This window comes from Chiloscyllium punctatum, chromosome 9, assembly GCF_047496795.1.
Source record: "Chiloscyllium punctatum isolate Juve2018m chromosome 9, sChiPun1.3, whole genome shotgun sequence".
Classification (NCBI taxonomy): domain Eukaryota; kingdom Metazoa; phylum Chordata; class Chondrichthyes; order Orectolobiformes; family Hemiscylliidae; genus Chiloscyllium; species Chiloscyllium punctatum.
In genome coordinates this window covers 47,312,382-47,338,995 of record NC_092747.1, presented here as the reverse complement: position 1 = coordinate 47,338,995, position 26,614 = coordinate 47,312,382, and the positions used below count along the sequence as shown (strand labels likewise).

At 46.6% G+C, this 26,614-nt stretch overlaps 1 protein-coding gene across 1 annotated transcript in view; it reads left to right on the top strand.

Annotated features, from left to right (window-relative positions):
* The window catches only part of rnf17 (ring finger protein 17), a 202,071-nt gene that overhangs the window by 70,050 nt on the left and 105,407 nt on the right, over positions 1 to 26,614 (top strand). Inside the window, exons 12-14 of the mRNA XM_072576645.1 lie at positions 8,450 to 8,521; positions 20,479 to 20,762; positions 22,610 to 22,771. Of these exons, the coding sequence (XP_072432746.1) occupies positions 8,450 to 8,521; positions 20,479 to 20,762; positions 22,610 to 22,771 (518 nt within the window). The remainder of the gene's footprint in view (positions 1 to 8,449; positions 8,522 to 20,478; positions 20,763 to 22,609; positions 22,772 to 26,614) is intronic.

The window sequence follows — 26,614 nt, the reverse complement described above, 5'->3', positions numbered from 1 at the left end:
TCGCTCTCTCTCACTCTCGCTCTCGTCTCACTCTCGCCCTCTCCCACTCTCGCCCTCTCCCACTCTCGCCCTCTCCCACTCTCGCTCTCTCTCACTCTCGCTCTCACTCGCTCTCTCTCACTCTCGCTCTCGCTCACTCTCGCTCACTCTCGCTCCTCGCTCACTCTCACTCGCACTCTCGCTCACTCGCACTCTCGCTCCTCACTCTCGCCACTCTCAGCTCACTCTCACTCGCACTCTCGCTCACGTCGCACTCTCGCTCACACTCGCACTCTCGCTCACCTCTCGCTCTCGCTCACTCTCACTCTCTCTCACTCTCGCTCTCTCTCACTCTCGCTCTCTCTCACTCTCGCTCACTCTCGCTCTCTCTCACTCTCGCTCACTCTCACTCTCGCTCTCTCTCGCTCACTCTCACTCTCGCTCACTCTCGCTCACTCTCACTCTCACTCTCGCTCACTCTCACTCTCGCTCACTCTCACTCTCGCTCACTCTCACTCTCGCTCTCTCTCACTCTCGCTCTCTCTCACTCTCGCTCTCTCTCACTCTCGCTCACTTCTCACTCTCGCTCACTCTCACTCTCGCTCTCTCTCACTCTCGCTCTCTCTCACTCTCGCTCTCTCTCACTCTCGCTCTCACTCGCTCTCTCTCACTCTCGCTCTCGCTCACTCTCGCTCACTCTCGCTCTCAGCTCACTCCTCACTCGCACCTCTCGCTCACTCGCACTCTCGCTCACTCTCGCTCACTCTCACTCGCACTCTCGCTCACTTCGCACTCTCGCTCACTCGCCACTCTCGCTCACTCTCGCTGCTCGCTCACTCTCACTCTCTCTCACTCCTCTCGCTCTCTCTCACTCTCGCTCTCTCTCACTCTCGCTCACTCTCGCTCTCTCTCACTCTCGCTCTCTCTCACTCTCGCTCACTCTCACTCTCGCTCACTCTCACTCTCGCTCACTCACTCTCGCTCACTCCCTCTCACTCACTCTCGCTCTGCTCTCACTCTCGCTCACCTCTCACTCTCGCTCACTCTCACTCTCACTCTCGCTCTCGCTCACTCTCGCTCTCGCTCACTCTCGCTCTCGCTCACTCTCGCTCTCGCTCACTCTCGCTCTCGCTCACTCTCGCTCTCACTCGCTCTCGCTCACACTCTCGCTCACTCTCACTCACTCTCGCTCTCTCTCACTCTCGCTCTCTCTCACTCTCGCTCCTCTCTCACTCTCGCTCTCTCTCACTCTCGCTCTCTCTCACTCATCGCTCTCTCTCACTCTCCGCTCTCTCTCACTCTCGCTCTCTCTCACTCTCGCTCTCTCTCACTCTCGCTCTCTCTCACTCTCGCTCTCTCTCACTCTCGCTCTCTCTCACTCTCGCTCTCTCTCACTCTCGCTCTCTCTCACTCTCGCTCTCGCTCTCTCTCACTCTCGCTCTCTCTCACTCTCGCTCTCTCTCACTCTCGCTCTCTCTCACTCTCGCTCTCTCTCACTCTCGCTCTCTCTCACCTCTGCTCTCCTCTCCTCTCACTCTCTCGCTCTCTCTCACTCTCGCTCTCTCACTCACTCTCGCTCTCGTCTCACTCTCGCTCTCTCTCACTCTCGCTCTCTCTCACTCTCGCTCTCGCTCTCTCGCTCTCTCACTCTCTGCTCTCGCTCTCTCTCGCTCTCTCTCACTCTCACTCTCGCTCTCTCCTCGCTCTCGCTCTCTCTCGCTCTCGCTCTCTCTCGCTCTCTCTCGCTCTCGCTCTCTCTCGCTCTCGCTCTCTCTCAGCTCTCTCTCTCGCTCTCGCTCACTCTCGCTCTCGCTCACATCTCTCTCCTCGCTCTCGCTCTCGCTCTCGCTCTCTCTCACTCTCGCTCACTCTCGCTCGCTCTCTCTCACTCTCACTCTCGCTCTCTCTCGCTCTCTCTCGCTCTCTCTCGCTCTCTCTCGCTCTCTCTCAGCTCTCGCTCACTCTCGCTCTCGCTCACTCTCTCTCTCGCTCTCGCTCTCGCTCTCGCTCTCTCTCTCTCGCTCTCTCTCACTCTCGCTCACTCTCGCTCACTCTCGCTCACTCTCGCTCACTCTCGCTCACTCTCACTCTCACTCTCGCTCACTCTCACTCTCGCTCTCGCTCACTCTCACTCTCGCTCACTCTCACTCTCACTCTCACTCTCGCTCACGCTCGCTCTCGCTCACTCTCGCTCTCGCTCCGCTCGTCAGCTCCTCTCGCCTCTCGCTCTCGCTCTCGCTCCTCACCTCTCGCCGCTCTCGCTCACTCGCTCCTCGCTCACACTCTCGCTCACTCTCGCTCTCGCTCACTCTCGCTCTCCGCTCACTCTCGCTCACTCTCGCTCTCGCTCTCGCTCACTCTCGCTCTCGCTCTCGCTCACCTCTCACTCTCGCTCACTCTCGCTCTCGCTCTCGCTCTCGCTCACTCTCACTCTCTCTCTCACTCTCGCTCACTCTCGCTCTCGCTCACTCTCGCTCTCGCTCACTCTCGCTCTCGCTCACTCTCGCTCTCGCTCACTCTCGCTCACTCTCGCTCACTCTCGCTCTCGCTCACTCTCGCTCTCGCTCACTCTCGCTCTCGCTCACTCGCTCTCGCTCACTCTCGCTCACTCTCGCTCTCGCTCACTCTCGCTCACTCTCGCTCTCGCTCACTCTCGCTCACTCTCGCTCACTCTCGCTCTCGCTCTCGCTCACTCTCGCTCTCGCTCTCGCTCTCGCTCACTCTCACTCTCGCTCACTCTCGCTCTCGCTCACTCTCGCTCACTCTCACTCTCGCTCTCGCTCACTCTCTCACTCTCGCTCTCTCACTCACTCTCGCTCACTCTCACTCTCGCTCACTCTCACTCTCGCTCACTCTCACTCTCGCTCACTCTCGCTCTCGCTCACTCTCGCTCTCGCTCACTCTCGCTCACTCTCGCTCTCTCTCACTCTCGCTCTCTCTCACTCTCGCTCTCTCTCACTCTCGCTCTCTCTCACTCTCGCTCTCTCTCACTCTCGCTCTCTCTCACTCTCGCTCACTCTCACTCTCGCTCACTTCTCACTCTCGCTCACTCTCACTCTCGCTCACTCTCACTCTCGCTCACTCTCACTCTCGCTCACTCTCACTCTCGCTCACTCTCGCTCTCGCTCACTCTCGCTCACTCTCGCTCTCGCTCGCTCACTCTCACTCTCGCTCTCGCTCACTCTCTCGCTCTCGCCTCTCTCTCGCTCTCTCTCACTCTCGCTCTCTCTCACTCTCGCTCTCTCTCACTCTCTCTCACTCTCACTCTCGCTCTCTCTCACTCTCGCTCACTCTCACTCTCGCTCACTCTCACTCTCGCTCACTCTCACTCTCACTCTCGCACACTCTCACTGTCGCTCACTCTCACTCTCGCTCTCACTCTCGCTCACTCTCACTCTCGCTCACTCTCACTCTCGCTCACTCTCACTCTCGCTCTCGCTCACTCTCTCTCACTCTCGCTCACTCTCACTCTCGCTCACTCTCGCTCTCGCTCACTCTCGCTCACTCTCACTCTCGCTCTCTCTCACTCTCGCTCTCTCTCACTCTCGCTCTCTCTCACTCTCGCTCTCTCTCACTCTCGCTCTCTCTCACTCTCGCTCTCTCTCACTCTCGCTCTCTCTCGCTCTCGCTCACTCTCGCTCTCTCTCGCTCTCGCTCACTCTCGCTCTCGCTCACTCTCGCTCTCGCTCACTCTCGCTCACTCTCACTCTCGCTCTCGCTCACTCTCTCGCACTCGCTCTCTCTCGCTCTCTCTCACTCTCTCTCACTCTCGCTCACTCTCGCTCACTCTCGCTCTCTCTCACTCTCGCTCTCTCTCACTCTCGCTCACTCTCACTCTCGCTCACTCTCGCTCACTCTCGCTCTCGCTCACTCTCGCTCACTCTCACTCTCGCTCACTCTCTCGCTCTCGCTCTCTCTCGCTCTCTCTCGCTCTCTCTCGCTCTCTCTCACTCTCGCTCTCTCTCGCTCTCTCTCACTCTCGCTCACTCTCACTCTCGCTCACTCTCACTCTCGCTCTCTCTCGCTCTCTCTCGCTCTCTCTCGCTCTCTCTCACTCTCTCTCACTCTCTCTCACTCTCTCTCACTCTCTCTCACTCTCGCTCTCTCTCGCTCTCTCTCGCTCTCTCTCACTCTCGCTCTCTCTCGCTCTCTCTCACTCTCGCTCACTCTCACTCTCGCTCACTCTCACTCTCGCTCACTCTCACTCTCGCTCTCTCTCGCTCTCTCTCGCTCTCTCTCGCTCTCTCTCACTCTCTCTCACTCTCTCTCACTCTCTCTCACTCTCTCTCACTCTCGCTCTCTCTCGCTCTCTCTCGCTCTCTCTCGCTCTCTCTCGCTCTCGCTCACTCTCGCTCACTCTCGCTCTCGCTCACTCTCGCTCACTCTCACTCTCGCTCACTCTCACTCTCGCTCACTCTCACTCTCGCTCTCGCTCACTCTCACTCTCGCTCACTCTCACTCTCGCTCACTCTCGCTCTCGCTCACTCTCACTCTCGCTCACTCTCACTCTCGCTCACTCTCACTCTCACTCTCGCTCTCACTCTCGCTCACTCTCACTCTCACTCTCTCTCACTCTCACTCACTCTCACTCTCACTCTCACTCTCGCTCACTCTCACTCTCGCTCTCGCTCTCGCTCACTCTCTCGCTCTCGCTCTCTCTCGCTCTCTCTCACTCTCGCTCACTCTCGCTCACTCTCGCTCACTCTCACCCTCGCTCACTCTCACTCTCGCTCTCGCTCACTCTCGCTCACTCTCGCTCACTCTCGCTCACTCTCACTCTCGCTCACTCTCGCTCACTCTCACTCTCGCTCACTCTCGCTCACTCTCACTCTCGCTCACTCTCGCTCTCGCTCACTCTCGCTCACTCTCACTCTCGCTCTCGCTCACTCTCTCGCTCTCGCTCTCTCTCGCTCTCTCTCGCTCTCGCTCACTCTCACTCTCGCTCACTCTCACTCTCGCTCACTCTCACTCTCGCTCACTCTCACTCTCGCTCACACTCTCGCTCACTCTCACTCTCGCTCACTCTCACTCTCGCTCACTCTCACTCTCGCTCACTCTCACTCTCGCTCACTCTCACTCTCGCTCACACTCTCGCTCACTCTCGCTCACTCTCACTCTCGCTCACTCTCGCTCTCGCTCACTCTCGCTCACTCTCACTCTCGCTCTCGCTCACTCTCTCGCTCTCGCTCTCTCTCGCTCTCTCTCGCTCTCTCTCACTCTCACTCTCGCTCACTCTCACTCTCGCTCACTCTCACTCTCGCTCACACTCTCGCTCACTCTCACTCTCGCTCACTCTCACTCTCGCTCACTCTCACTCTCGCTCACACTCTCGCTCACTCTCACTCTCGCTCACACTCTCGCTCACTCTCACTCTCGCTCACTCTCACTCTCGCTCACTCTCACTCTCGCTCACTCTCACTCTCGCTCACTCTCACTCTCGCTCACTCTCACTCTCGCTCACTCTCACTCTCGCTCACTCTCACTCTCGCTCTCGCTCACTCTCGCTCACTCTCACTCTCGCTCACTCTCGCTCTCGCTCACTCTCGCTCACTCTCACTCTCGCTCTCGCTCACTCTCTCGCTCTCGCTCTCTCTCGCTCTCTCTCGCTCTCTCTCACTCTCGCTCACTCTCACTCTCGCTCACTCTCACTCTCGCTCACACTCTCGCTCACTCTCACTCTCGCTCACTCTCACTCTCGCTCACTCTCACTCTCGCTCACACTCTCGCTCACTCTCACTCTCGCTCACTCTCGCTCACTCTCACTCTCGCTCACTCTCACTCTCACTCTCGCTCACTCTCACGCTCGCTCTCGCTCTCGCTCGCTCTCGCTCACTCTCGCTCTCGCTCTCGCTCGCTCTCTCGCTCTCGCTCGCTCTCGCTCACTCTCACTCTCGCTCACTCACTCTCACTCTCGCTCGCTCTCGCTCTCGCTCACTCTCACTCTCGCTCTCGCTCGCTCTCGCTCGCTCTCGCTCTCGCTCTCGCTCGCTCTCGCTCTTGCTCACTCTCGCTCTCGCTCACTCTCGCTCTCGCTCTCGCTCACTCTCGCTCTCGCTCACTCTCGCTCTCGCTCACTCTCGCTCTCGCTCACTCTCGCTCTCGCTCACTCTCGCTCTCGCTCACTCTCGCTCACTCACTCTCACTCTCGCTCTCGCTCGCTCTCGCTCACTCTCACTCTCGCTCTCGCTCGCTCTCGCTCTCGCTCGCTCTCGCTCTCGCTCTCGCTCTCGCTCGCTCTCGCTCTCGCTCACTCTCGCTCTCGCTCACTCTCGCTCTCGCTCTCGCTCACTCTCGCTCTCGCTCACTCTCGCTCTCGCTCACTCTCGCTCTCGCTCACTCTCGCTCTCGCTCACTCTCGCTCTCGCTCACTCTCGCTCTCGCTCACTCTCGCTCTCGCTCTCGCTCTCGCTCGCTCTCGCTCTCGCTCGCTCTCGCTCTCGCTCACTCTCGCTCTCGCTCTCGCTCTCTCTCACTCTCGCTCACTCTCGCTCTCGCTCGCTCTCGCTCTCGCTCTCTCTCACTCTCGCTCTCGCTCGCTCTCGCTCTCGCTCTCGCTCTCGCTCTCGCTCTCGCTCTCTCTCACTCTCGCTCACTCTCGCTCTCGCTCTCGCTCACTCTCGCTCTCGCTCACTCTCGCTCACTCTCACTCTCGCTCTCGCTCTCGCTCTCTCTCACTCTCGCTCGCTCTCGCTCTCGCTCTCGCTCTCGCTCTCGCTCTCGCTCTCGCTCTCTCTCACTCTCACTCTCACTCTCACTCTCGCTCGCTCTCGCTCTCGCTCTCGCTCGCTCTCGCTCACTCTCACTCTCGCTCACTCACTCTCACTCTCGCTCTCGCTCGCTCTCGCTCGCTCTCGCTCACTCTCACTCTCGCTCTCGCTCTCGCTCTCGCTCTCTCTCACTCTCGCTCACTCTCGCTCTCGCTCTCGCTCTCGCTCTCGCTCGCTCTCGCTCTCGCTCTCGCTCACTCTCGCTCACTCTCACTCTCGCTCTCGCTCTCGCTCTCTCTCACTCTCGCTCGCTCTCGCTCTCGCTCTCGCTCTCGCTCTCTCTCACTCTCGCTCTCGCTCGCTCTCGCTCTCGCTCGCTCTCGCTCTCGCTCGCTCTCGCTCACTCTCACTCTCGCTCACTCACTCTCACTCTCACTCTCGCTCTCGCTCGCTCTCGCTCACTCTCACTCTCGCTCTCGCTCTCGCTCGCTCTCGCTCTCGCTCGCTCTCGCTCTCGCTCTCGCTCGCTCTCGCTCTCGCTCACTCTCGCTCTCGCTCACTCTCGCTCTCGCTCACTCTCGCTCTCGCTCACTCTCGCTCTCGCTCACTCTCGCTCTCGCTCACTCTCGCTCTCGCTCACTCTCGCTCTCGCTCACTCTCGCTCTCGCTCACTCTCGCTCTCGCTCACTCTCGCTCTCGCTCTCGCTCTCGCTCTCGCTCACTCTCGCTCTCGCTCACTCTCGCTCTCGCTCACTCTCACTCTCGCTCTCGCTCTCTCTCACTCTCGCTCTCGCTCTCGCTCTCGCTCTCGCTCTCTCTCGCTCGCTCTCGCTCTCGCTCTCGCTCTCGCTCTCGCTCTCGCTCTCGCTCTCGCTCTCTCTCACTCTCGCTCACTCTCGCTCTCGCTCTCGCTCGCTCTCGCTCTCGCTCTCGCTCACTCTCACTCTCACTCTCGCTCTCGCTCTCGCTCTCTCTCACTCTCGCTCGCTCTCGCTCTCGCTCTCGCTCTCGCTCTCGCTCTCGCTCTCGCTCTCTCTCACTCTCACTCTCGCTCGCTCTCGCTCTCGCTCTCGCTCTCGCTCTCGCTCTCGCTCTCTCTCACTCTCGCTCACTCTCACTCTCACTCTCGCTCTCGCTCTCGCTCACTCTCACTCTCACTCTCACTCTCACTCTCACTCTCACTCTCACTCTCTCTCACTCTCACTCTCACTCTCACTCTCACTCTCACTCTCACTCTCACTCTCACTCTCACTCTCACTCTCACTCTCTCCCTCTCTCTCTCACTAAATTTTATTTCAATTGTTTCCACCTTCAAGTTTTGTATGCACATTAAAGCACCTTTTTAAAACACAGTATATGAATTGTTTACTGACTGGTAAACTGGCTTTGAATAACTTAGGTTTAAAAAGGTTTTTAAGTCTGCATTTTTTTGGTAAAATGCTGTTTAATGTTAACTTCATTATTCATGCTGTAACCAGAGGGAAGTAGACAAGTGACAAATGCGATAATTGTATGGGTTTAATTGTCCCAACTCCGAACACTAAAAGCTTATTATACAAAATAAGAATGAGGCCCTATGCCAAACTAATTTCAATTACCTGCCAATACTCGCCTATAAAGCAATGCTATTTTCTCTTATTTTGATACTGGTACTTGAAGGTGGACATATTCCATTTGAGGAGAGGGAGGGGAAATTGGGAAAGGGAAAAATTATTTTCAGATTCCATTGTTAATGCTAATGTTTATTTTCATTTTTACTTCAGTCTTCAAATTCAATCTGGAGTAGTAATGGTGGGGCTTGCAAATTTAGGAAAAATTGAATTGGGATCAGAAAAGTAAGTAGATCTTCTATAATATTGTGAATATATTTGTGTATTACGTAACCATTGTGTGCTATGGATCTGAAGGTACATATAAGTAATCCCAGTGATCCATTGCAGATAAGTCTGAGGTAGTACGTTCTGCTTAAAAGATTAGAAGGATCACTTGTGCAACCCTAGGTAAAGTAGAGGGACACAGGATTGCAAATACACCAAACAAATTTAAGCTGTAGGTTAACAAGGCTATTAAAATAAAAGCAAAGATAAAGCTTTATTTTGACAGGCAGAGAGTTTATAATTAGGGGATTTATGCTCGAATCATATGGTTCGCCTACACTTGATGAGCATGAAGTCATGGTCACCATGTTGTAAAAAGAAAAGGTAAAGTCTCCGTAGTCCCAGAGGACTAGAGAGCGACGATTGATAATGAATTTGACCTGAGGGTTACAATGCCTCAGGCAAGGAGCAAGATTGAGAAAGAGGAACCTTCATGATAACTTCAGTCAGTGCAGGAAACTAGAGAGAGTAGGAAGAGAATTTGCAAGGGTGAAACAGGAAATTACTTCCCTACTTGTGACTTTTTATCTGGTAACTACACAACACAGAATCTTTGTACTAAGTAGTGACTAGCTGGTTAAATTATGCCACATGGTTAGAATATTCAGTTCTGCATTAGTGGCAGCATTCTCTTCTTCCAACACTGGTCTGGGCAAATGAAAATTGTTGAGATGATGTTCAGCATTTGCTCATGAGGATGTCCTCAGTTTCTTGTCTATATTGCTACTTTGTGGGATCCATGCCATATCACCTATGTCAGGGTCTAGGTTGGTCAAGTCTCCAGAAGATGTTTGATGGGCAGCAGTTGTTACTTAATTTGCCAGCTTTGTGATTCTTTTTGGCACTTATATATGTCGCCTCTTGAGCGTCATATTGAACATGTGGCACTAACAACAACATATAGGGACTGGTGCAGTTCTTGGCAATACCAAAGAAACTTCAGAGCTCCTGCAGGATCCTCCTCATGCAGTTGCACCCTTGATCAATGCGAATCCAATGTGGAACATAAAATGCACAAACCAGTTGAACAGTTTGGCTATCGCTGAGGATTTTTGACAGTTGATGGAAATTGCCATGATCAAGGTGATGACATATGTGAGTAGAGAACATGGTTTACTGCTTTACTTCTAGGGTCAGGAATCTTTAAATTAATTCCAAAGACCTCCAGAGATCACTTAACAAATAGGGATCCCATGCTGAAGTTGCTTCCCAGCATTGACAAAGCAGTGACACCATTTTGATAGTATTCACCAATGTGGGAAGTTAGTGGCATATTGTAGTGTCACTGGGTTAGTAATCCAAGACCCCATGCTCATGTTATGGGGGCATGCTTTTGAAACCAACTATGGCAGATGGTGAAATTTAAATATAATGACAAGGTAGTCTAATGTAACTACTGGTAATTGTCATATAATCCTTCCTGGTTTGCCAGTGCTTTTTAGGGAAAGAAACCTGCCATCTTCACCTGGTTTTAACCCACACACACCAATTGATCGAGAATTCCATCCTCCTCCCCAATCCTCTTGTAATATCTCAATGTGCCTGTTTTGGATTCCGTCATTAGGTAACACTGGATTGGTGGATGTGGACCTTGTAGCTTTTGATATCAACTAGCTGATGCTGACTAGGGACATCTTTTGTGATGGGTGGCAAAGATTTAGCTTTACCTGCTTACACCTATTTTTGGATAAGTGCATTAGAGAGTCAATGCTGAACCTTAGTTCAAATGTCATACTGGTTCATGATTACAATGCTGCTTTTGGCTAGGGGCATTAAGTCAACTATAGTCCCCTCCAACTGTGCAGGGGCGGCTCCTTCCCGTGGGCCTGCTGATTTAAGAGTACCAGTATTTGCAATACTTGTTGGCAGACCAGCACCAGATTTGGAATCAAATTGAGTTCAGTAAACTATTGCATCACTGCTCCTTCATGATTGGTGGATGCTTGAAAGCAGCTAAATGGACTGTTGCCAAAACTTGTTTCAATCTCTCTACTAATCAGAATGCTCTGAACTTCTGGGAAATAGCTCACTTTGAAACCATCAGTTCAGGTTTCACATTGGTGTAAATGTGCGTGTAAAGTCATTTAGGTTGAGATTGCAACTGACATAGGACATATACTTTTTTTGTCTTTGAACTTGTGACGGCACTGCTCCAAGGCAAAGGCTTTGGTTCCAGTATGATAGAGAAGTTGAAATGGAAATCTGGATAGTCAAGAATTAATAATGGGACAAGTTTCTGCTTTAAAACAAAAGAGCCAGGAGGATGCAGTCCATCTTCACAATTCTGCGATTTATATAAGTCAGAATAAAACATTCTGAAGATTGTGTTGATCCTTTTATGATCATGAGTCACAGTACCAGCACTTTCCCTGATGGACATGATAGCTTGAGGGGACTTTTTTTTCCTTGCGAGAAATGCTAAGTATCTACCAGGTTTATTGCCAAATTCATATAATCTTTGCTTTGCAAATAATATTTCCCTCTTTGCCGTTTGGGTAAGTGCTGTATTCAGGGCTGTCCTAAGGACTGTAATCCTTTGTAATTTAGAAATAGAAAGTCTATCTACATATGCTGTTTCAGCTGCTTTTAAGCAAGCCTCCAGTAGACGCTGTTGTCCTCCATTTAGTGTTTTTCTGGGTCGCCAAGTATGAAATAATCAGACCTCACGCACAAGCCTTAATGGTCTCCCACATCATTGACGGGTTACTAGCCGTACCTGAATTAATTTCCAAAATAGTTTAAAATTCTTGAGAAAAATGTTTTACAAATTTACTATCGTTCATTAAGAAGGAATCCATATGCCAATGTTGGGGGGATGCCTCATTGTTCCTAGCCTTGATTTCCATGTACGCAGCAGCGTGATCAGAAATTATTATTACCTATTTTGCAGGATGATATGGAATTCAAAAAGGTTGAGGGGGCAAGAAACCTATCGATTCTTCTAGTGTGACATTTATGTGGATTAGAGTAAAAAGAGAAATCTCTGCCTTGTGGGTGAAGGCACCTCCACACATCTTCTAATCCTAACTCTTTATTCAAATCCGCCAATTGCCTGGATCTGGGGGATACACCCGCAGTACTCTTGGGTATCCTATCTGGGTCCATAATGCAATTAAAGTCTCCCCGTATAATTGTATGATGAGCCCGAGAGCCATCAATTTGGAGAAGGCTTCCATTATAAATTTGTAAGAGCTTTAATCAATATATATCATCCAGATTCGTCTTTTATCTGATTTAGGATTTTGAAAGAGATTCTTCCGAATAAGAAGAAGAATGACTGACTACTCCCCTACTTTTTGAGCTGAAAGAAGAAAAGAAGGCCTGATCAAATCCACCCTGTTGTAATTTCAAGTATTCTTCATCGAGTAAATGTGTCTCTTGTAAGAGAGCTATATCAACCCTTTCTTTTTTGAGATTTGATTAGTATTTTCTTCCTTTTGCCTGGTGTATTACTTCCCTTGACATTCCAGGTGTACCATTTAATCAAATGACTAACCATAATCATCCAGACAAGTCCGAAACCCCCTGGGAGGAGTAACCCCAAGCATAAACCATAGAAAATTCACAAAAATAGAGATTCTTTAATACGCTCACACCAATATAATAAAAAACTATATCTAAATAGAAAAAATATAAAACCTATTTAAACGGAGATTTTCCCCCTTGTTTCCAGGGGCATCACTTCCTTTCCGAAAACCCATCATATGCTCTCCCAACCAGTGCCCCACCCTTGGCCCAGTCCTCCCATAACAAAATAAAGAAAATTCAAGTGTGCTGTAAAGCTAAAGTAAACGGTGAGTACCCTACACCCCCACCCACGCCAACACCTAGATATATTTGGTAATGTTAATACCATGTATAAACATATAAAACTATAAAATTACAGTCTCAGCAGATAATACTTAAATATAGTAATACAAAATAAAAGGGGGAAACAACCCCGCTGTAAAAGAAAGAGATAAAAGTAAGACAAGGCAGACACCCCTCCTCACCTGAATCAACTAGACCACCCGGCCTATATATATATAAAACAAAAAGGATAACTGCAAAGTGGAAAGCAAATAAGCTTCCTCCCTAGCCCCGCTGGAGATAATATTAAGCAATAAAGGTAATAAGGGAAAAAAAAGGTAAACCGGGGAAGGGGGGGCATGGGTGCGGAAGCAGAACATCATTCACCACATGAATTAACTCTTACAATTTATTTAAGAGAGTCCAAAAATTCCTTGGTCTTCTCCGGCAATCCGAAGTTATAGATGGACCCTTCATGGCTAAAACCTAGCATTGCTTGGGTAGTGCAGGGAGTGTTGAATGTTTAAATCCCTTAAACGCTTGTTCGTTTCATCAAACGCCCTCCTCTTGCGGACCAAAGCTGGGGAAAAATCCTGAAACAGCATAATCTTGGATCCTTTGTAAGTCATGGCTTGGAGCTCTTTCCCAAGATTCTGAAGGCTTCCAGGAGCATTTGCTTCTCTCTATAGCACTGCAGCCGGAACAGGACCAGGCGGGGGTGCTGGTCTGACCCGGGCCTGCGTATTGCAACCCGGTGGGCCCATTCTACCCTTACCTGGCCTGATCCAACCTCCAGCTTCAACATCTGAGGAAACCACTGCTCCAGAAACACTGCAAACTGGCCTTCCTCTTCCCGTTCGGGGAGGCCCAGCAAACGAATCTTTTTTCGCCGACCTCAATTCTCGAGGTCGTCGACGTGATCTTCTAAGGCCCAGACTTGCTGTTAGAGAGTCCGGACCCGACCCACGGCAGATTCTGCAGTAGCCTCTGAGGTCGCGGCCTTTAGCTCCGCCCCTCCAAGTCAATGTTTGATTTTTTTCTATGTCTCGGTCGTGCTTTTGCAGCGTGACCGATAACTCTTCCCACCTGCACCTGGACTCTTCTATAAAGGTGTCGATCTTCTCTTCAAGCTTGGAAATCACTGCAACAAGGTTCGCCACCGTAGGTAAGTCCCCTGGCGCAGCAGCGTGTGCCTCCGCTGCAGCTGGGGAGGGTGGGGGAGAGGTTCCTGTTTGCTGCGAGCTGCAGGCATTCTTTCCCTTAGTCATTTTAACAGAGCACCAAACTACTCAAGTTTGGTGCAAAATGACTAGCTGTATTAAATTTATTTTAAATGATTTAGCAGGTGTGGTGGAGGTGGGCAGCCCACTTTGCCTAGTCTTAGGCAGAGCACTACAGACTCAGACTTGCTGGGTTGCCACCATCTTGGACCCCAAGTTTCTGCTTGAGGGTGCAAAAGGAGTCTTTGAATTCTGTGATTGAACTCCTTGCAATGCTCCTTGAAGTATCATGGTTTATATAGCCTTTTTCCTCTCACTCCTTCAGTATTCTCTGGTTTCCTCACCAGTTGTGGAAGTGGTCATCCAACTATGCATAGCCTGCATAAATCTCCTGTAGTAACCAGCCATCCAAGGGTTCCATGCAATTTTCTGTCTTTGGCCAGTCTATTTCTGTCCTGTTTGTTTTCTATTTGGCAGAGACAATGCCTTTCTTGGTTATCAGTGTCCAAACTTACTATACTTCTGTGTGGAAACGTTGACATTTATTTGGTTTGACTTTCAAGTTTACTGTGGCAATGGGTGAGGGTAGTGTTGAGTCTTTAGAGGGTCTCAAGTGTTGAGCTGAAGATAACTGCACTGTTCAAAACACAAGGAAGGCTTGGAAATTTAAGATCCCAAAAGCTTTGTAGGGCTATTACAGGGCCCAAATACCATTCTTGCGTGTTCTTAAAATCTCTTGGAGTCATTCCAGAAGTCATCTTTTCAACGTCTCACTCAATGATTAGCCAGTTATACCTTGGGCCAAATCAAGACTGCAGAAATAGTTCCTCAGCCCTAGGAAGAGGGTGGACATCCTTATGAGTCTTTGAGTGCTGGTAATTGACATTCTCATTTTTGACAGTCTTCCCTTGGGGACTCTGAGTGAGGTATATGGGCTTGATGACTATTGGATTAAAACCTGGTCCAAAGATTTCTGCAGGTAGTCACAAAGCTCCTCTCAGTGATTTTAGTTGGGATCAGGCATTTAATAAACATCTACTAGATGGTCGCCATTAGCAAAATCCTGTGGCTCACAAGGTCACCGGTATCTGATGTTATGGTGTTACTAAAAGTTGCCCCTTTTGAGAGTAGAAACAGTCTGCATCTTTTGGATGTCGAACAGCTTGTCAATTTCCGTCTTTTGGAAGGCACTGGGTCAGTCCATTGCCATGACCGTGGCAGTTTTTTTATTCATTTCAAGGGATGTGGATATCAATAGTTTGTTGGTTTGGTTTATTGAATGCCCTGATGAAGGCGGTGCTAAACTACCTTCTTGAACTATTGCAGTCCATTTGGTGTAGATAAATCTGTAATGATGAGGGAGTTCCAGAATTCTGATCCATAGACAATGAAGGAAGGGTGCTATGTTTCCATGTCCAGGTAATGGGTAGCTTGGAAGGGGAACTTGCAGGTGGTTGTGGTCTCTTGAATCAGCGACCCATGTCCTTCTAGATGGAAATGGATATAGATTTGGAAGGTACTGTCTAAGGATCCATGGTGAATTTCTGTAGTGCGTCTTCTAGATTTGTACACACTGCTGCTACTCTGGTGGTGGAAGGAATGAATGTTGAGAATGTGTCAGTGAAGCAGGCTGCTTTGTTCTGATTGTCCCGTTTCTGGTGTTGTTGGAGTTGCATGTATCCAGGTAAATGTGGTGTAATCCATTACAGACCTGTCTTCTGAACGGACTTTGGGTAATTGGGAGATGGGTTATCGGCTTTGGGTTCCTACCTTCTGACCTCTTTGATTTATGTGGCAAGTCCAGTTCAATTTCTGGTCAGTGATAACAATCTGAATATTGATATCTGGGCATTCGGCAATGGTAATACCACTGTATGTCAAGAGACATTGGATGGTCTTTCTTGTTGGAGATGTTCTTTGCTGCCTGGCAATTGTATGGCATAAACTTGTCAGCTGAATATCGCCCAGGTCTTGTTGCATTTGAAAGTGGACCACTTCAGTATCGGAGTAGTCAGAAGTTGTTTAAGGACACTTGTGGCTGTTCTCAGTTGAAGGTAAATAGCTTTGCTGCTGAAATTGGCCATCTATATTGGTACCCTACCCTTTTTTTTTAATCAGTGCTAGCTTCCAAAGTCTCACCAGGGTGGGAACAGGCTGTAAGTTTACTTGCTGAGCTGGTAGATTTGTTCTCAAATGTTTCATCACTATGCCAGGTAACTTGATCAGTGAGGCTCTGTTGAAGCACTGGTGTTCTGTCCTGCTTGCTATTTGTCTTGGTCTGTTAAGGTGGTGATATCATTTCCAGTTCTTTTTCTCAGATGTTGGTAAATGGGGTCCAAATTGATGTTTTTATTAATGGAGTTCCGGTTTGAATGCCAGACGTCTAGGCTTTCCCATGCATATCCCTGTTTAGCCTGTCCTAGGATGGATTGTCCCAGTTGAAGTGGTGTCCTCCTTCATCTGTGTGTAAAGATACTAGTGATAGTTGGTCATGTGTTTTTTGTGGCCGGTTGGTGCTTGTGTATCCTGGTGGTTAGTTCCCTGCCTGCCCAATGTAGTGTTTGTTGCAGTCCTTGCATAGTATTTTGTAAATGACATTCATTTTGCTGGTGGTTGGTGTATGGTCCTTTTAGATTCATTAGTAGCTGTTCGTGTGTTGGTAGGTTTGTGAACCACCATGATGCTAAGGGTATTCAGGTCATCATCTCTGAGATGTCTTTGTATGGTAGTGTAGCTTGTTTGAGTTCGTTGTTTACGAAACGGCAGGCTGTGCTTATTGAGTACCAGTTGTTGTTGAATATGCTGTGTATATATATCATATACAAAATATCCTGCAAGAACTGCAACAAACACTATATTGGACAGACAGGCAGGAAGCCAGCCACCAGGAAAAACACACACCAACTAGCCACCAAAAGACATGACCAACTATCACTAGTGTCCTTATACACAGATGAAGAAGGGCACCACTTTGATTGGGACAACCCATTTTTCCTAGGACTGGCTAAACAGAGACATGCACAGTAATTCCTAGAGGTCTGGCATTCAAACCAGAACTCCATCAATAAACATACCGATTTATACTATCTTTTTCTCAGAGGTTGGTAAATAATCAAATTGTATTACCCAACTTAACAGATCAAGTCCCATAAATAGAAAGCAGGATAGAACACCAGTGCTTCAACAGAGGTTCACTGATGTTACCTAGCATGGTGACGAAACGTCTGAGAACAAATCTACCAGCTCAGCAAGCCAATTTGCAACCTGAGCTACAAATCTTCTCAAACTCGCAGGTGGAAACTCTTTCATGTGACAAGTAATATTCCAGCAAGTTGATTTCAATCAGTTAGAGATGGCTGGTATGAGCCTTCAAGAACAGTGGTGCAGGCAGGGTAAAGAGCAGCCTGATTCCTGCTTCTCAGATGGTTCAGGCCCTATGTATCGGGTGAAGTACCATGAGAGCGCAGAGAAACTCTAAGACTTCTGAGTTCCATTGACTGAACTCATAATTTACCGCTCATGTTATTGACCATGAATGCTTTCACGGGACATTGTTTTTATTCTAACAGTTAGGACCCCAACTCTGGGGCATTCTCAACTTTCTTTTACTAGAGCATTGATTGGGTCATGAAAGGTATATTTGAGGGGAGATAGCTGAGCTTGATGTAGTCTTGATAAGGGATGCCAAACCTTGAAATGGAGACCTGGATGTGGGAAGACTCATTAATCAGTCATATCCTGCAGCAAGATGCTCTTGGAAAAAATGGTGAGTAACTTTGGGTCCATTACATGGATGACGCCTTTTGACATCTCTAAATGAAACATTAGAGGAAACCTTCAAGACCGTCAATAATACACTTACTGGCGTAAAATTCACTAAAGAGGAGGAAAACAACAACAAACTGCCATTCCTAGATCTTACAGTAGAGTGAACAGCCAAATGGGGATCTTCAAACCAGAGTCTACAGGAAAACAACCCATACAGACCATATACTAAACTATAGAAGCAATCATCCCAACACCTAGAAACGAAATTGCATTAGAGCATTTCAACGATCCACCACGTACTGCAGCATGAGGAACTAATCCGAGCAGAGAAAAATTGCCTGTACAGCATACTCAAAAAAAAAGTACAGGTACCCAATGAACACAGTCCACTGATTTTTGTTTTTTTTTTCCATCAGCAACAAAACCAAACAAGCAGACAGAACGTGTCCAGAAACCCTAACCACTCTCCCCTATATCAAAGATATCTCTGAAATGATTGCCAGACTACTCAGACCTCTTGGCATCATGGTAGTCCACAAACCCACTAAAACAGCTAATAAACTTGAAAGACCCGATACAACCAACAAGCAAAACCAATGTCATTTACAAAATATCTTGCAAGAACTGTGACAAACGGGCAGAAAACTAGCCACCAGGATACATTAACATCAGCTAGCCACAGAAAGACATCCTACTCTCACTAGTATCCTTGCATACAGATGAGGAAGGACACCACTTCAACTGAGACAACGCATCCATTTGATGACAAGCCAAACCGAAACATACGAGAATTCCTAGAAGTGTGGCATTCTAACTGGAATTCTATCAACAAATATGTTGACTTGGACCCCATTTACCACCCTCTGAGAAAAAGAACAGGAAATGACACCACGAGAAATAACATCACCCAACCCAAAGAAATCTAAACACACAAATAGAAAGTGAGCACTAACACCAGTGCTTCACTGGAGGCTCACTGATGATGTTACCTAGTATGGTGACGAAACGTCTGAAAACAAACCTTCCAGCTCAGCAAGCACACCTATGTCCAGTTGGCAGCTGTGCTGTTTGGCAAACTTTACACTTGCTGTAGGTGAGGATCTGAAATCTGAATGCAAACTGAAGTAACTAGTTGTAGTTAGGAACAACCATTTAATACATGCACTGACGAAGATGGGCAGCAATAAAATGGCTTATTAATGCAAATAATATGACAAAGTGGCTTTTTGGCTCCTAGAAATAACTAGACTAGATAGGACATTACTAGCCATCCTAACTGACCTTGTAGGTTTGTGAGATAGGAGTACTTGTATGTTGGAAAACAAGGTTCATTTCCAGAAAATATCATTGGGCTAAGATGCTGTCAATAAAGTCATTTCATTAAAATTGCCTGGTAACTGTCTGAATGTGCTCTGTAATGATGGTCTGTACTTTTCTTAAGACTTTTTAAAAAAAAGTATTAAAAATGTTTAAAATGTGTGCAGTTTCTCCGAGGAAACTGATGTGTTTAACCTCTGTATTACTGGACAACCTCTTCCCGGCCAATATTGAATAAAGTGTGAAATCATACAGTACCAGACCAATGTGGAACAGAGTGGGGACCCCCACCCCGGTGCCGTGGGTGTGGGGGGTTGATTGCAAGTCCACATCTCCCCACCCTGGCAAGTAACATTTGACCGTGGAAACTGCTCCCTCTTACAGCAACGAACGCACGTAATAGACCTCTGCCTAAGGTTAGCCTTGAGGTTTAGTATATCTCCACCAACCTCTGAGCCTCCAATCATACCAAAGAAGCTTTGGCTTCTCTCCTGAAACTTTTGCCAGTTTCAACTCCAGCATTTGTTCCATGTCAGCTAGACACCTTTTCAACCTTGTCTGCAATACTTCACGCCTGTGCATCAGAAATTCTGTCGACGACAACAAATGTAATGAGAAATTAAAGCACACAAATGGTCCACAAAATAGTGAAGCAAAAATTAATTTTTCTACTGGTATCAGGACTTTACAAATATGAAAGGAAATTAAGGGTAAACTAGGAAACAATATATATGTGGAATTAAGCCTGTAAGTTTACATCTAGTTGAGAATAAATTCTGTCTGTCTGTGAGGCCTATTTCTGATAGATAAACCCTTCCATCTGGAGATATTTGGCTTTACTGACTGAGCTCCCCTGTTCTATGCCCTTGCTTGTCATTGCAGCATGCAGTTGGATGCCCCATTAGAAGGAAAAGAGCCATTTGACTTAATGAGATCAATTCAGAAAGAGCAGATAGCAAGTCCTGCTGCATTTACCTCCCATTTCAGCAACAATGGCTCTGCTTTGGAATGCAGTACATTGGCCATGATCCTAGTTATCTAGCAAAAAGATTAGACATCATAGAAGTCTACCAGAATTAGAACGCACTAAGAATCTGATAATTACTGGTGCACAGATAATTGTCAAAATGCCACAATTTTTTTTCACTAAGTTATAATAAAGTGGCAAACTAAAACAGGTCCCTTATGCTATTTTGTACAGTGTAATTCTAATCAAATTGACAAGAATCATTGAAATGTTAACAGTTGCTAAGTTAAATGTATCAGCGCATAACTTTTTATACCATAATCAAAGCATACACTGAGATGCTGTGTGTTGTTAATACTTTAGTGTAAGAAATAGCAGTGGGTATTGTGGGCTGTCTAGACTGAGGAATAAATTTGGAGTTCTATGTAAGTCACTTTCTTACCTGATATCATTTGATTCCTTCCTTGCCCAATAATGAGTTAATCTCAGTCTTGCCTGTACTTATTGACTGAACATCTGTAACTTTTTGAAGTAGAGAATTCCAAAGAGTTACAGTTCTCTAGGTAAAAACATTCCTCTCATGTTGAGCCTACAATTACTGGCTGTTATCTTGAGACTATTATCTTTTTACTTCTAGACTCTCAAGATAAGGAACTTTGCTTCTCCATGTTTACCCAATAAAGCCCTTTTACAGTCGAACTCTCTTGAATCTTTTGTTTTAGTAAGATTATCCACTCTACCTCAGACTTGGCATTGGGCAGCTGCCTTGTCTCCAGAATTGGTGAACTTTTTATTGCACGTCCTCTAAGAAACATTCTTAACACTGATTTTCTCCCATTTTCCACTGTCTCCAGGTTTGTTACTTCAATGATGGAAAATAAATTGAAAAATGAATTTGGAAAAATGACAAAGCAGAATGGTTCACTTGGGGGACAACATCTTGCAAGCCACAGAATGGAATCTTATGAGAAAAAACAGAAGGTGGATTCATTAATGTACCATGACATGAACATTACTCAGCTGGGCGCTAGCCCAACAGTATGGGAAAAATCTTCATTACGCTGTCGGAACAGATTATCCATTTTAAGTAAAGATGCAGATGTTGTTGTTGAAGAAATAGTTGAAGATGACAACACCAGTATGTATCATTGTTGACTTATTTCTTCTAGGAACCTAGCTTTATTATAGGGCCCAGTGTCTTTAATTTCAAAATACCCATTTCCAATATATAAAAAGTTTCTAAAGGCCATTTCCCAAACTATTATTGACATTTTGTTTTTCTTGTTGATCTTCAGTTTACGTTGAGTAAGAAATTGAAAAAGGAATCATTGTAATTAAATGAAAGGAAATGTTTCAATTGCTCCAACTGGAAGATGACATTTAGTTACTGAATCACATAATACCACGACTTGAGAATAGGAGCACAAGTCTGGATAGATTGCATCTGCACATTTTCAAAGAAACTAGGGAAGCAATACAAAATATAATTTTCTGTTCATATCTTCAAAGTGTGAAGAAGCACTGAACCAAGAATTTAAGTTACTTAGTCTAATGCTTTTTTAAAAAAAAAATTAAAAACAAACATTGTGGATGCTGGAAGTCTGAAATAAAAAAGATAGAAAATGCTGGAATTACACTAAGTCTATCAGCATCTGTGAAAAGCGAAAGTTTGCATGCATGTTTTGAGTCAGTCTTGTCAGAACTGAAATGTCTAATAGGTCATATTAGAGAATGAGGATGTTAGAGAAGAACAATAGAAGTCTGGTGAGGTTACATGATAATGGTGAAAGGCAAAGGAGTTGGTGATGGGAAAGGCAAAGAATAGCTGCATCTAGAGAGAGTGTAAATAGCTGAAGCTGAATCACCAATAGGTGCTCTTCAAAACCAAACCACCTTTTTTAAATGACCTGTAAATGTTAAAATCCATTGGCTACAATTTCATCATGCCTACTGGTTAGAAAAGAATCCTGTATGGCCTTTAGTGAGGAAGATTTGACAGAATTAAGTACCTGGTAAAAACAATGACTGCAGATGCTGAAAACCAAATACTGGATTAGTGGTGCTGGAAGAGCACAGCAGTTCAGGCAGCATCCAACGAGCAGCGAAATCGACGTTTCGGGCAAAAGCCCTTCATCAGGAATAAAGGCAGTGAGCCTGAAGCATGGAGAGATAAGCTAGAGGAGGGTGGGGGTGGGGAGAGAACTACTCTCTCCCCACCCCCACCCTCCTCTAGCTTATCGCTCCATGCTTCAGGCTCACTGCCTTTATTCCTGATGAAGGGCTTTTGCCCGAAACGTCGATTTCGCTGCTCGTTGGATGCTGCCTGAACTGCTGTGCTCTTCCAGCACCACTAATCCAGAATTAAGTACCAGTCAGGTCCTTGGCTTTTCTGCTGCCTGTCCAGAGTAACTAGCCATTCAGACCAGGAGCTCTCTTTTGCTAGCAGTGACATTAAAGAGTGGTGGCTGTAGCTACTACATCCAGGAAAAGACCAGGATTGTTGAGGACCTAAGCCACAACTGATGAGGTTCACCAGGGTAGAGATGGTTTTGAACTGATCCTTATTTGGAAATTTGCGTAATCTTCCAGTTTTTATGTAGCATAAGCCTACTTTCATTCTAACCAATCATTTAAATTCTTTCAAAGAAGGGATGACCATTATATTTTTTGATCTATCCTTTCTAAAGGACTATGAAAGTGATTAAATTGTGCAGAATTATTTTTTGTGCTTTAATCATATTGCCATCGTTTTGGAGGAGGTACTTTCAGAATTTTCATATTTTTAGTTGTGTCTGGTACTGTTGATCAAAATGATCCAAAACAACTTCAACTAGTTTCAAAGAGACCGAAAAAGACGACTTATAAGAAAATTGTTTCAGACACCAACTTCAGCTATTGTGCAGGTAGGATTTTGGGCATATGTGTACTCTATCTTCTGTAACCTATTTAAATAAAACAAAGCTTTATGAATTATTGTATTTCCAGGTTTTCAGGGATTGGTTTCGGTTAGTCATGTGATAAGTCCATGCCATTTCTACATTCAAAAGTCTTCAGAGAAAAAGAAAGCTTTTGTCTTGGCAGCAGAAGCTGACGATCTCTCTCGTAGTATGGAATTGCCAAAATCCCCAGCAGCTACTCTGGAACTTGGTAACTATAGTGTTTGCTACAATTTGAAATCTTTTTTTTTGAAAGCTTGAAAGGTGGCAAGTTTATCTCCTAATCCTATTATTTCATGTTTTACTCTGGCCGTGCTGGCAGAAGGACTAAAGCTTACTTGGAACTAGTCATTTTGTCAAGTGCTGTCCAGGGCAGTGATGATCCATAGACTTGAAAGTGTTTCTTCTCTCACTATTGCACTATAAACAGATATTGACTGTTAATGGAAATTAATAAATATTTAGCTTCTGAGTGGTTGATGTTGAGCATTTCTCCCAGGACTACAAAAGATTACTCATCAATGATGGTGCACTTTGGAACTGTTAAATTAGAATAGGTGGAGTCAAGTCATTAACCTTGTTAGGAAATTAGCTAGCTGAAGGGGTATTGTCATAATGTCCCTACCCCTGAGCCAGAAGGCCCAGGTTGATGCCCCCCACCCCCCTTCAAAAGGTGTGTCATAACCTTTCTGAACAGGTTGATTTAGAAAATATATTGGCTAGCTGAAGACGACAGAATACGTCATGGAATTGATATGGGATAAGGCTGTTTTTAGAGTGTGTATTCTCACCTTAAATATATGCCTCCCAATCTTGAAATTCCCCCATCTTAGAGAAAAGATAACTGCCATTTACTTTGTCTATACCCCTCATTATTTTATAAATTTTAATAAGTTTGCCTCTCTATTTCTATGCTCGTGAAAAAAGTCCCAACCTTTTATAACTCAAACCTTCTATATCTGGTAATATCCTGGTAAATCTTTTTTGAGTCCTCTCCAGATTAATAAGATCAACGGTTTATTTTGTAATCTCCAAAATAGAGCATCCACTGGGGCAAAATGTTGTAATGTGATAGAAATTCACATTAAGGTTGAAAGTCACACTTCAATCGTAAGCATCTTAAGTTTAAAGATAGGTGCCCATTGATATGTAGGGCAAGTTTTATGAAGATTGATTGAGGGGTAAATATATTGAAAGGTATGGGAGTTAGATGTGCGCTGTCAAGCATCTTAAATGATACATAATTTTCAGGAAATAAATTCCTATGAGAAACAGAAGTTCTGTGGGAAGCATTAGCAATCTGATCAGTGAAACCTTCCACTCTACCACCTGAAAGGCAGCAGATTCATTGGAATATCTCTACCTGTAAGTTGATGCCAAGCCATACACGATCCTGATTTGGGACTATATTGCCTTTCCTCTACTATTGCTGGGCCAAATTCCTGAGCTCTCTCTCCCTAACAGCATTGAGGGTGTGTCTACCCCTCAAGGGCTCCAGTAGGTATCTCACCTCCACTTTCTTGAGGACATTTAGTTCTGGGTAATGTAGAATAAAGAACATAGAACAATACAGCACAGAACAGGCCCTTTGGCCCATGATGTTGTGCTGAACATTTGTCCTAGCTTAAGCACCTATCCATGTACCTGTCCAATTGCCGCTTAAAGGTCACCAATGATTCTGACTCTGTCATAGGCAGTGCATTCCATGCCCCCACCACTCTCTGGGTAAAGAACCTATCCCTGACATCCCCTCCTATACCTTCCACCCTTCACCTTAAATTTATGTCCCCTTGTAACACTTTGTTGTACCCGGGGAAAAAGTCTCTGACTGTCTATCTATTCCCCTGATCGTCTTATAAACCTCTATCAAGTCACCCCTCATCCTTCGCCGTTCCAATGAGAAAAGGCCTAGCACAGTCAGCCTATCCTCGTACGACCTATTCTCCATTCCAGGCAACATCCTGGTAAATCTCCTCTGCATCCTCTCCAAAGCTTCCATATCTTTCCTAAAGTGAGGCGACCAGAACTGCACACAGTACTCCAAATGTGGCCTTACCAAGGTCCTGTACAGCTGCAACATCACCTCACGACTCTTGAATTCAATCCCTCTGCTAATGAATGCTAATACACTATTGGCCTTCTTACAAGCTCTATCCACCTGAGTGATACCTTTCAAAGAGCTATGAACATAGACCTCAAGATCCCTCTGCTCCTCCACCTTACTAAGAACCCTACTGTTAACCCTGTATTCCGCATTCTTATTTGTCCTTCCAAAATGGACAACCTCACACTTGACAGGGTTGAACTCTATCTGCCACTCCTCAGCCCAGCTCTGCGTCATATCTAAGTCCCTTTGCAGCCGACAACAGCCCTCCTCACTGTCCACAACTCCACCAATCTTCGTATCGTCTGCAAATTTACTGACCCACCCTTCCACTCCCTCTTCCAAGTCATTAATAAAAATTACAAACAGCAGAGGACCCAGAACTGATCCCTGCGGAACTTCACTTGTAACTGGACTCCATGCTGAATATTTACCATCTACCACCACTCTCTGACTTCGACCGGTTAGCCAGTTCTCTATCCAACTGGCCAAATTTACCACTATCCCATGCCTCCTGACTTTCCACATAAGCCTACCATGGGGAACCTTATCAAATGCCTTACTAAAATCCATATACACTACATCCACTGCTCTACCCTCATCCACATACTTGGTCACCTCCTCAAAGAATTCAATAAGACTTGTAAGGCAAGACCTACCCCTCACAAATCCATGTTGGCTGTCCCTAATCAAGCAGTGTCTTTCCAGATACTCATAAATCCTATCCCTCAGTACCCTTTCCATTACTTTGCCTACCACCGAAGTAAGACTAACTGGCCTGTAATTCCCGGGGTTATCCCTATTCCCTTTTTTGAACAGGGGCACAACATTCGCCACTCTCCAGTCTCCTGGTACCACCCCTGTTGACAGTGAAGACGAAAAGATCATTGCCAACGGCTCTGCAATTTCCTCTCTTGCTTCCCACATAATCCTAGGATATATCCCGTCAGGCCCAGGGGACTTGTCTATCCTCAAGTTTTTCAAAATGCCCAACACATCTTCCTTCCTAACAAGTATCTCCTCTAGCTAACCAGTCCGTTTCATACTCTCCTCTTCAACAATACGGTCCCTCTCATTTGTAAATACTGAAGAAAAGTACTCATTCAAGACCTCTCCTATCTCTTCCGACTCAATACACAGTCTCCCACTACTGTCCTTGATGGGACCTACCCTCGTTCTCGTCATTCTCATGTTTCTTACATACGCATAAAAGGCCTTGGGGTTTTCCTTGATCCTACCCGCCAAAGATTTTTCATGCCCTCTCTTAGCTCTCCTAATCCCTTTCTTCAGCTCCCTCCTGGCTATCCTGTATCCCTCCAATGCTCTGTCTGAACCTTGTTTCCTCAACCCTATGTAAGCCTCCTCCTTCCTCCTTACAAGACATTCAACCTCCCTCGTCAACCAAGGTTCCCTCACGCGACCATCTCTTTCCTGCCTGACAGGTACGTACATATCAAGGACACGTCGTATCTGTTCCTTGAAAAAGTTCCACATTTCAATGACATCCTTCCCTGACAGCCTATGCTCCTCAGATCCTGTCTTGCAGCATCGTATTTACCCTTCCCCCAATTGTAAAACCTACCCTGTTGCACGCACCTATCTCTCTCCATAACCAAGGTGAAAGTCACAGAATTGTGGTCACCATTACCAAAATGCTCACCCACTAACAAGCCCATCACTTGTCCTGGTTCATTACCGAGTACCAAATCCAATATGGCCTCCCCTCTGGTCGGACAATCTACATACTGAGTTAGAAAAGTTTCCTGGACACACTGCACAAACACTGCCCCATCCAATCTACTTGATCTAAAGAGCTTCCAATCAATATTTGGGAAGTTGAAATCGCCCATGACTACTACCCTGTGGCTTCTACACCTTTCCAAAATCTGTTTCCCAATCTGTTTCTCCACATCTCTGCTGCTATTGGGGGGCCTATAGTAAACACCCAAC